Source organism: Sipha flava, unplaced genomic scaffold, assembly GCF_003268045.1.
Source record: "Sipha flava isolate LNK unplaced genomic scaffold, YSA_version1 125_pilon_pilon, whole genome shotgun sequence".
Classification (NCBI taxonomy): domain Eukaryota; kingdom Metazoa; phylum Arthropoda; class Insecta; order Hemiptera; family Aphididae; genus Sipha; species Sipha flava.
The window spans coordinates 626,757-639,187 of record NW_020271751.1 but is presented as its reverse complement, the minus strand read 5'-3'; the positions used below and the strand labels follow the sequence as shown (position 1 = coordinate 639,187).

At 29.9% G+C, this 12,431-nt stretch overlaps 1 protein-coding gene across 1 annotated transcript in view; it reads right to left on the bottom strand.

The window, feature by feature from the left end:
* Positions 1-158: 158 nt before the first annotated feature.
* LOC112694223 (cytochrome P450 4C1-like) overlaps positions 159-12,431 on the bottom strand; it is a 31,214-nt gene continuing 18,941 nt past the window's right edge. The window contains exons 2-11 of the mRNA XM_025569633.1: positions 9,004-9,110; positions 8,784-8,874; positions 8,534-8,722; positions 8,211-8,280; positions 8,011-8,137; positions 7,864-7,924; positions 1,370-1,551; positions 912-1,080; positions 622-801; positions 159-550 (exon numbers count right to left, since the gene is read on the bottom strand). Of these exons, the coding sequence (XP_025425418.1) occupies positions 387-550; positions 622-801; positions 912-1,080; positions 1,370-1,551; positions 7,864-7,924; positions 8,011-8,137; positions 8,211-8,280; positions 8,534-8,722; positions 8,784-8,874; positions 9,004-9,110 (1,340 nt within the window). The 3' untranslated portion in view covers positions 159-386. The remainder of the gene's footprint in view (positions 551-621; positions 802-911; positions 1,081-1,369; positions 1,552-7,863; positions 7,925-8,010; positions 8,138-8,210; positions 8,281-8,533; positions 8,723-8,783; positions 8,875-9,003; positions 9,111-12,431) is intronic.

Genomic DNA, 12,431 nt, shown 5'->3' with positions numbered 1-12,431 from the left:
CATTTTTAGATCATTTATTCATACTTTTTTAAGCCATTTTTAAAGGTTTTTTAGTTCATCAAGTTTCGAGTCCTAGTTATTACTTATTATTTATATTGTCAAGTCTTATTGTAATGGGATTCAAAAAGGGTAAAAGAAAATAAATAAAATATATTATAGCTATAGAATCACGTATATCAATTATAATTTAAATAAAATACATTAGAAAAATGTATGGAAAATGTATAGAACCGACTTAATCATCGATCTCTACATATAAGTTACATCTACAGTGGTACATCACTAAAGGTATTTCTATGAACAGATTCATCTGTAATCAGTTCTTTCAATAAATTGTCTCTTCAATCTGAATTACCACAGTGGAAAAATTAAACGATAAGAAACTACTACTTTTTAATTCTGGTGATTTTGATGCCCGGTAATGATTCTGGTCGTAAAATCAATTGCGAAACTACTACAATGTCGTCCATGCTGCCTAATGTTTCGATTTTCATTTGTCTAATAACAGCCGAAACTACTGTTTTCATCATGTTTACAGCATATTTCTGTCCTATGAACAAAGATTTGTAAAATAAAAATAAAATAAATTATTTATTAAAATAAAACCCATCGATTACCTACCGATACAATTTCTTGGTCCAGCGCTAAACGGTATATAGGCATAAGGATGCCTACTACAATTATTTTCGGGTAAAAACCTATCGGGGTCAAAAGCTAATGGATTTGGAAATAATTTTTCTTCCCGGTGGAGTAAATAAGGTATCACTCCAATTACTGCCTGTGATGGAATCTGATTTTCTTCTTCAGATGTGAGAAGATTTTCCAATAACAAATAATATTGAAAAATAAATAAATTCGGTTAGGTTATAAAATAAACGTATATATGTATTTATTAATAATAAATAACTTACTAATAGTAAGATGCTGTCTTAGCTTTCTAGTGATAGCAGGAACACTTGGATATAGTCTTAAAGTTTCTTTTATAACTCTATCTAAATATATCATTGATCTAAGATCTTCTATTGTAGCCTCTCTTTCACTATCTCCAAAAATTGAGTACAATTCTTCCCTTACAGAGTTCTAAAATTAAAATTTTTTATACACACACAGACTTACATATTTTTACAAATAAGTATATGTCTTGAAAGCAGGCCCATAGCCAGACCAAATCATCAGATGGGACAAACCAAATTTTAGGAAGAAATTAGAATAAAAAGAACATAGTGTATAACATACCACTACATAGTATCTATGCAATTTTAATACTTGTAAAGGAGTAACTATTAGGTCCAGGAGGGCCATGCCTCCTTGTCCCCACCCTCCATAGGTACGGGCTTGTTTGAAAATTACAACATTTTTATTAATTTACTTGTATATCTTGATGTAATCCCAAAAGAATTAATGTCAATGTCATAGTAATTGACGAAGTATCGTGTCCTTCAAAAAGAAAAGTGTCTACTTGTTCTCTAATATCCAAATCAGTCATTACTTCTGGGTTTTGCATTGACAATCCAATTAAAAGCTCAAGAAATGATTGCACCCTTTTTTTCCCTAAAATAAAATTAATAAATAATTAATTAATTACCACGAGCGAGTAATATTTTTTTTGCATATATTTCATACGATATATATATATATATATAAATGTATGTATAATTATGTAAATAACTGTTTTTTTCGGAATAAAATATGTATGTTCTTATAATGTATGATAAAAGAGAGGTACCTAATAATTATTTTATAAAAAAAATACCAGTAAAGAGCGATCCCGCAAAATTCGTGGAATCGTGTACCTACATTTTCATAACCATTCATAAACGTAAACGATTCAGAAAATTTCGTATATATATAAATATATACTTGTATATGTATGATTCCATATGATCTCAAATGCAGCGTTGCCGTTTATAAATGCTTGTTAAAACATATAGACCAGGGGATGGCCACTAACCTTAACTTTGGGAGCCGCAAATTTGTAAAGCTAATTCGAGGCGAGCAACATTGTAAGGTGATGTTTATAAAATGAAGACATTATAGCTACACATACTAAGAGCACCGCCGCCGTTCCAATCTATACCTAATAATGACTAATGATAACAAAATCGACGGCAGTAAAAATACTATCTAATGTTTCTAACGATTCTAACAACATTTTATATTTATTAATTTTAGTCTAAATTTGGTTCAAGATGATTGATGGTAATAATGATTGAAAAAAAAAAAATATAAAAATGTTAATTTAATTATTTTGTTGCATGTGATATTTAAATGTTATGTTTATTGTTTATTGAAACAACATACTTTAACCATAGAAATAAAAATACAAAAACTGATCAGTATCACAATACGAATATTAATTGAAAAATGTAAAAAAAAAAATATTATTAATATTAAAATAAATAATAATAGTAGTGTTATATTGTAGAATACATTATATATATTACATATATTATATATTTATATTGTATAATAGGCTGTATGACATAAGTGTCAAAAGGTACAAAAATGACCTATTATTTGCGCCAAAATCTGTAGGATATAAGCGCTAAAATTAATATTATATATAAGTAGGTTCCGACGTAGGGAAAGTGGCGTGCCCATCGCCCAGTGTACTTAGTAAGTACACTGCAATAGCCCTATTCTGACCTTAATTGGTTGGAGTACACTGGTCCTCCAGGTTGGGGGTTTAGCGTAGGGCTAACAACCCTACCTTAGAAAAAAAAATATTGTTCAGGAACTAACAACAAACTTGCCTCGGAACTGTGAAGCTTTGGAAAATAAGAAATGAAAATGGAAAAATGGATTATCCTTTAAAACATGGAACGTTCGCACACTTTTTAAACCTGGAGCAGTACAATGCTTAGTTGAGGAGATAGAAAAATATAAACTAGGAGTGGTAACCCTACAAGAGATAAGGTGGGATGGTAATGGAACGATAGAGATTCAGGATACAACGATTTTCTACGGCGAATGTAATAAAGATCGTCAATTTGGAACGGGCTTCGCAATACATAAAAACTTAGTACATTCAGTAAGAGAATTCAAAAGCATTAATCCAAGAATATCAGTATTAACGATAGAAGCACTATATTTCAACATCTCATTCGTGAATGGGCATACACCCACGGAAGAAAGGCCGCAAGAGGAGAAGGATGAGTTCTATGATAACCTGGAACACACTAAACGAAATTCCACGTAATAGAATTAGAATAGTTTTAGGGGACTTCAATGCCAAACAAGGGAAGGAGATAATACTTCGGTCAACGGTTGGTATCCATAGCCTTCACGATGTAACTAATGAGAATGGATTCAGGCTTATAGATTTTGCAAGTGGTGGAGGGCTTATTGTAAAGAGTACGATGTTCCCGCATAAAGATATTTATAAGGGTACATGAAAGGCACCAAATGGTAGATATGTCAGTTAGATAGACCATGTTCTGATAAATACTAGGTTCAAAAATTGTATACATGATGTTAAAACAGTAAGAGGTGCTGACTGTGACTCAGACCATTATCTAGTTAAAGGAAAGCTGAGAGTTAAACTCAAGAAACTAGTACATAGCAAAGGAACGTTAGTGGATAGATTTGATGTGAATAAGTTAAAGAACACCAATATATGTGAATTTTTCAAGCAACAATTACATGAAACAATGAACAGCTTAAGCTTAAACATAAATCAAGAAGAGACAATTGATACCAAATGAAAAATGTTAAAGGATACTATAAAAACGGTTACAGACATGGTAATAGGAAAACAAAAGAGGACAAGGAAACCGTAGTTCAACAACCCCTGTAAGGAAGCATTTAATAGAAGAAAATAAGCCAGGACTCAATTGCTCAACGATCCTACTAATAGAGAGAAAGCTATGGTATACAAAAAACGCCAAAAAGAAGCTAGTAATGTATTTAGATATGAAAAACGGAAATGTACAAAAGATGTACTAGAAGAAGCTGAGTGTGAACATAGAGGAAATAAGACTAGACAACTATACCAGAAGATAAATTCAATTAGAGGAAAATACAAAAAACATAATAAGTTCCTAAAAAATGACGATGGTTCTCTAGTAACAGAACAGGACAAAGTACTTGAAAAATGGAAACACTATTTTGGACGACTACTTAACTGCGAAAACCCAGTAGAGACATTTGCATGGATGCCAACCTAATGACACTGAATGCCCGCCTCCAAGCAGAGATGAAATATTACAACAACTCGACAGGCTAAAAAACTATAAAACTCCTGGGGAGGACGGAATCCAAGGAGAAGTGCTAAAAAACCTAGATGAATTAACGATAAATAAAATACATAGTATTATAGAGAGCGTTTGACATGAAGAAAGACTTCCTTATGACTGGGGCATCTGCCCTATTCATAAAAAAAATGATCCACAAGAGTGTAGTAATTATAGGGGTATAGCATTACTAGATACAACGTACAAAGTTCTAGCATATTGTATACTGGATAGAGTAAGACCTATAGCAGAGAATTTACTAGGTGACTACCAGGGAGGATTTAGGCCCAATAGATCCACAACAGATCAGATTTTCGTTGTAAGACAGATCCTCCAAAAAAGCTGGGAATATAACAAGGATGTACACATATTGTTTGTAGACTTTAAAAAAGCTTATGATTCTATTCATAGGGAAAGCTTAGTGAATATACTCAAAGAATTCAGATTTCCAAGTAAAATCGTAAACCTCATTGGAGCTACCATCAGCCAGACAGATATAAAAGTCAAGATAGCAAACACAATATCAAAGCCCGTGGGAGGGTCAACAGGTCTCCGACAAGGCGATGCACTATCTCCAGTGATGTTTAACTTGGTACTGGAAAAAATAGTTCGAGAAATGAATATATCGGAAGGAATTGAGCTTGGTCAGGTGAAAATAGGGCTCATAGCATACGCAGACGATATTGCTCTCTTAGGAGATAATATTGAGGTGATAAAAAGTCTGGGAAAGAAACTTATCAAGACCGCGGAGAAAGTAGGCTTAACTATTAATGATGATAAAACAGAATATTTGGTTGTCAATCGAAGTAACAGAAATTATAGACTAGAACAACATATTGAGCTAGAAGAACATAAATTTAAGAATGTATCACAATTCAAATATCTAGGATCGATTATCACCCAAGATAATGAACTCAAGACAGAGGTTTCGTCAAGAATACAATTAGCTAACAAGGGATATTATGGATTAGAAAAAATAATAAAATCGAGGACACTCTCTAAAAATTTAAAAATAAGAATGTATATGACATTATTACGACCTATTGTCCTGTATGGCTCTGAGACGTGGGCCTTGAGGAAAGCTGAAGAACAGAGACTAGGGGTTTTCGAGAGAAAAGTTTTAAGAAAAATTTATGGACCGGTCTTTGACAGTGAAACAAATGAATGGAGAAAGTTACATAACGATGAACTCAAAAGACAGTTTCAGAGACCTGACATAGTTAAGGAGATCACAAAAAGAAGACTCAGTTGGGGGGGGGCATGCCTGGCGTAAGCAAGGATCCCTAGTTAGACAGGTAATAGAGAATGAACCAATAGGTAAAAGACCACTAGGAAGACCCAGACTGAGGTGGGAAGACTGTATTAAAAAGGACTTAAAAATGATAGATCCAGGAATCAGATGGAGAGAAGCTGCAGAGGATAGGGACAGATGGCAAGATTTGTATTTAGCGGTATGGTCTTAAAGGCCGAAACCAAGAAGAAGAAGAAGAAGATATAAGTAGGTAGTTAGGTATTTAAAAATTCCTATATCTTATAAAAATTATATTACATATTATATTAATGTAATTATGTCGATAATAAATTATAATATAAGATTATATAATATTATAATGTATAAATTGGTTAATTTTTCAATACCACTCTTTTCACGTATTCTATGTGACAATCTATTGTAATCAGATAATATATTAATTGATGATTAAGATTAAGCGTTAGGAGTTACAATATAGTTCTAAATTTAATATCTAATATTTAACCGTGGTTTACAGGTACCAACGATTTTGGCGCTTTTGTACGATATAACTTTTTTTTCTTATCTCGTTTTGGCGCTTATGTCTTTTACTGGTATATTACAACGAGAATCTCGTATTAAGATCCAAACAACTGAATGTAATAATTCATCGTCGGTGTGCATAAATACAAAAGTGATTACCAGTGCTACAACTACAAAATAGGAGGCCTGTGTGCGGTAATTATATTGGGCCACTTCCTTGAATTTATTTTTGTTCAGTTTAAGTATCAATTTTTTTAGGTTTTAAGACACGTTTTACATCAGTTAGTGTTTGATATATATATATATATATATATATATATATATATATATATATCAAACTAAATACCTATAACCAGTGGTGTATTGGAGGGTATACGGCGTATACTCAATACGCTATTTTTATCCATGGCGTATAGCTTATAAGAAATTGATGATACGCGGGTATACAGTCGTATCTAGCGTAAGCTTGTAATTTGACAAATATAAATAATAAAACATTTGGTTATATTTATGACGTGATTTGGTATCGGATATATTATTATTTTTTTATTTTTTTTTTTATGAAAAATTCAAATTTGTTTTCATTTAACAAGTTTTCATTAGAAAAGTGGGATCCCAAAGACTATGTGAATTCGTGGATGATAAATCATAGATCAGCAGAAGACAATAGAAGTAAATTATGTCACCCAGATGTAGATCCGAATAGTGAAAACAAAACAAGTCTTTGGAGAATACTAACTTAAAAAAATAAGTAACTATGATATATTTTTCTTTGATTACATTTTTTTGTCAATGTGACAGTAATAAACATGTATATATGTAAAGAAAATCATGAACTTTTCAAACGCAAAAGCAAGAATAAAACCATTTTGTTAGATAAGTTACAAATTTGTTGAATTTTTGGGGGGCTATAATAATTCAATGTAAAATAACCCGCAAGGGCTTTGCCCCTACACCTCCTTCCCATATATAAGTAAATATTGTTACCATTAGAAATGTAGATATGTTTAAATTGTATTAAAAAAACTCTAAATAACGTATATTTAAAAATAATTAATATTTTATTTTAATGACAAATAACTATTTGTATTAGCAAAGATACTTAAAATATCATCGCTTTTTATATTTTTCGATATATCTTTTTTAATATATAGTATTGAAAGATTGCTGAACCTATCTTGAACCAAAAATGTCCTTAGCCGAGTTTTTATTTTTATCATTACACTGAAACTTCTTTCGCAAGTAGCCAAACTATATAATTGGTATTGTTAATGCTATTGTAAATAGTTTTATATTATTTCTTATTTTACGATTTTCAAAAAAAATGAACAGATAATTATAAATAAATTACAAAAACAATGAATAAAATTTCTAACAAAGTTTCGATTTTGGGAGGGCTATTAAAATATTTGGGGAGTCTAAGCTCCCCCAAGCCCCCCTGATATCCGCTTATGTGACTGAATAGTTCAAAATTATGGAAAACACGAGTTCAGGTTTTAACAATCGTGCAACACTGCATTTGAAATCATGCAGAATCGTATGTAGCCAAAAATACTGTGATTATGTAATTTTATCTGAGAAAGTCTCTTGGAACTTTCCTTAGTGCTTTTGATAATTACACCGATATCGTTTTTATACAATATAAGCTATAACAATTTATATAAATTAATGTTATTCTACTAAACATTGTATCTATTAAACATAACTGTACATTATTATAATTTTCATTTCCAAATAAATGTATTGCTTTGTTTTGATTTCTAAAGTACATATACAATTCATTTGGTATATTAATTTAAAAACAATTTATATGTACGTAAAGTATGTTAATATATCCATTATTAAATTATTAATTACCTAAACTTATTTCTTCCATTACCAATGCATTATCAAGTTTTTCTCGTTTTTTTTTTATAACCTACAATTAAAAACAAATTTAAGATTAGTTGATGATACATCAATATTATGTTTAATATTATATTATATGTAAATATTATCACTGACATTTTCGGTAAATTCGTGTAGAATTTTAAGTGATTTACGAAAGTTTCTTCCGTTTTTACACATTTTAAAAATATAATTATTCCAAAGCCAAAATTTAAAAATTCGTTGAACCATAATATCAGTTACTCTAAAATAAGTGTTACAAATAAATTAACTATAGTAAAAATCCAAATTATTATTATCATGTAGAAATATCATACGTATATATAGCTTGAACATATTCAACAGATTTCCCCTCTTGAGACCGTAATTCAGTACCCATTATTGTTTCTAAAATATAAAAAAAACAATATAGTCAATATAGTTACAGTGCAATAATTTATATAAAATAACACTTCAAAGTGGACACCTTTAAATTTCGAAATAAATACTCTTGGGTAATATAATAAAAAAATTATTTTTGATTTTTTCAATGGTAGACGTCTTTAAATTTTCTATGAATTTCCAATAATTTAGAGGTTTAATTTTCACTTAAATGTGTATATATATATATATCTATATATTACACTTATTATAAACTTACCGCAAACCATGTCTAAAGCACAAAGAGTCATATGTGGATAAATAGACACTTGTTGATCGTTTCCGATCATCTTTTCAAGTTTTCTCATTAAACATTGAGCATGTTTATTAAATGTGGGAATATATGTTTCCAGTATTTGAAAATGAAATGTATTTGTAAGCAGTTTCCTTCTCGAGTGCCATTTTAAACCTATATAATTATAAATTAATATAATTTATATCGAATTAACAGTAAAACATCTGATAATTACTTCCACTTGTTAGAAGACCTTTATTCAACCATGGGTGAAGCATTGTATACTCCGGACCTTTGTTTATATGCTGTGAGCTTGATAGCAGAGCCTGAAATGTACATTTTATTAATTTAGTTAGTAAGTTATAAAACTGAACGATAATGATATGATTATTTTTTTGTATCTATATTTAAACATCAAAAACCAAAAACAATTTTAAATAAAAATATGCAAATACTTTTATATCATCAGGATCGTTTAATAAGACGTACGAATGGCCCAATATATTTAAATAAACCACTGGTCCATACTGTTTTAGGATTTTACCAAAGTATGGAAGAAGATCTAAAAAAAAAAAAAATTGAATGATTTAATATTAAAATTAAAATTAAAAAGGACAAAACTCTTGGGTGAGATTCAGAATTGAGTGAATGATATTGCTACATTTGTTTTTGTTCAGTTTTGCTTCGTTCATTACACCTACATAAGAAAATATTTAAAAACGATTCAAGTCATAACAAATTCTATTAATAAAATATTATTTTAATTTGTACATTTTATACTTATTATTCATACCTCAATTCTCCAAAGAGACAAATGACATCACGTTTATGATCAATGATTAAATCATTACTACCATATTTTTGCTTTGCCAATAGACTAGGACGAACCCAATATCTCTTTTTGGAAGCTTTTTTTACTTCTAAACTTAAAATTACACTAGCAGATGCAGCAATCACCACGTCATTCTGTACCACATTTTGTACAAAACTAAAATGTTTATCAAATATGTTGCTTTTGTGTGGACGTGCTTGTTTTTAAATTTTGTTGGTAATATTTAAAGAAACCTTTTGTCACCGATATTAGTGAAAAAGTCGACGACAAATTTTTCTTGGTCTGGACGCGACATTAAATTCAAGATTTTGTGTTAGACTTTTTTTTTAAAAAAAAAAAAAAAAATAAATAACAATTACTGGAACGTTGAAAAAAAAATTTACAAGATGACATTTTGATAAAATAGGATATTTCAAAGAATTTCCATTAGAGAATATTAGTTATTTAATTAAAGACATTTTATAGTTTTGAAATATTTCAAAGATGTTATTAAGCTATTCAATGCTCTTGAAATGTTTGATTTTGCCAAATTTTAGATGGTTTCTAGGGAAAGTTAAATTTTAGTTAAATATTGATTTTTTTTTTTTTTTTTAATTAGAGAATACATAATCTGTAATTTTTTTAATTTTTTTTTTACAATAAGCGTATGTTCGGGATGTTTGTTTATTTTTTTTTTTTTTTTGACATGATTAATGGTCGAAAAAAGAATCTACCCAGCGATGACACTTATACTTTATACTTGCTTAGTTATTAAAAACATAATTATGGTTCATGAGGTCTCTACATCACTGGCGAGCTAGTCGTCTAGGAGGATTTCCAGGAATATCATTTGAATTTAGTTGTCTGATTAGAGGTTTTTGGTGTTTGGCTAAGTGGAACCGAAATCGTTTATACAGTATGTCCCATAAGTCTCGTACCACCCTTAATATCTCCACGGGAAATCAATATATTAAACGCGGTTTTTTTTACAATACTTAGTGTGGAAATTTTGATTGAATGGCATAGAATTTAATTTTTTTTTATTAAAAAATTCAAAAATACAAAAAAAAAATGTTTTATGCATTTGAGAATTTTCAATCTTTAAGATAGCCATTTTCTTAAACATAATTTTTAAAACAGTTAAAAAAAAAATATTAAAATTAAATAAAAATTGACCAAGTTAGAGCAAGTTATATTTTTGAATAATTATAACAAAAAAATTAATTGTTTCACATTTCAATAATCCAGTGCTTTGGCAACCTAGGTCACCCAATTTAACACCAATATATTTTTTTTTAGTGGGTTATTTGAAAAATCTTGTGTATTCGCCGTGTTTATTGCCTGATCTCCGTAATAAAATTGAATAAAATATTCAAAATATTTTACCTGAGAAATAGAAAATGTTAAAAACGCTTGGGTCCTAAAACATCAGCTCTGTGTTATGAATAATGAAAGATACTTCAAAAATTCTTAAATGCATGTTAAATGCAATTTTTTTTTATTTTTGAATTTTTTTAAAAAAAAACATTGAATTTTATACCATTCAATCAGAATTTCCATACTAAGTTTTGTAAAAAAAAAACCGCGTTTAAATATATTGATTTCCCATGGAGATATTAAGAGTGATATCGGACTTATGGGACATGCTGTAGATAATATTAACAATATTAAATTTTTGTTGGTTTTTGCCATTTTCGAAGAAAACTAAATCATTTGAGTCACTTTGTGTGCGATTATATTCCTGTGCTATTCTGTTATTATTTATAATTAAAGGTGGTACAGTTTTCTTTTTCTTTTTATCGGGGCTATTAATTGTTGGTGCCATTTTAATATGATATGATTCTTAATTAGGGGAATTTAGATAAAAAAGAGTTGGGCCTGGCAATCGGTTGCCACGATGTTGCGTTACTGGTTAGGTGCGTATCTGAATAACTTACCAAAACGACAATGAATTATAGATTTATTCCTAATTAATTATTTTACTTTTTTAAGTACCGAAGGAGCCGAAGTCCTTAAGATGCGGTTTCTGTTATTTTCTAATATACGTAAATACAGAGGTTCGTTTGGTATACAATTTAATCTAATCACTTTGTATATAGTAGAGAGATAAATTAAAATTTTCGGATTTGCAAGAAACGTGCTCACGTGACGACCGTTCAACCGACAATAAAAAAAATAATAAAGTATAAAAATAATAAATTAGGTATATTTTTTTTATAAAAATATACGTGAGTAAATTCCTTTGTGCATCAATGTTTTCACTCCGATATCAGATATTGAAAAATGTAGGCAGGTACTTTTTTTAAAAAAAAATTATTTCTACATCATATTAAATAAAGCTGAATAAAAGATTTTTTTTTAATTTCATTAATTAATTAAAGCTTCTTTTCTTGTATATCGGGCCTAATCATTGGACCTCGAGTCAATTATTTCAGGGAGTAAAGATTCCATGTAAAATGTTGTAGCATATGGTTTCATTTTCGATGTCCAAAATTCGAATCTTTGAATATTTTGTCTACTATAAAACCTGAGGTAAATACAGAAAGCAATACATTTAAATTCGAACATATAAATAATTATATATTAGATTACTGCTATGTAATAGCCAGCTGGCTATGTATACAAAATCAATATCTTATAACCCATAGCGAGTGTTATCAACGAGTATAAAACAAGTACGAAATATTCATCGAACGTTCATTGTTAATAAGACTATACAAACGGAAACACTGTGAACAGGAACAGAATAAAAAATAAAAACGATCAAGAAACGAGGAATTCTCGACACCATCACGTAGGCGTTGTATCGTCGATCACACTCAAGTACTACAGTTGATGATACCACGTCAAAGAATCGCAATGATGAACTGTTCAGAGAGAATTTTGACCACCAATGACAACAGCCAAAAGTGCAGGCTGTTCATGGGCAACCTGCCCAAGGTGAAAACGGAAAAAGAGATATTCAACGAAGTAAACCGCATAACGCGCGGTCATTTGGTGCGTGTGATCACGTATAAGAACTTCGACGACCCTTCGATGCACCGGGGCTTCTGCTTCCTGGACTACGGATCG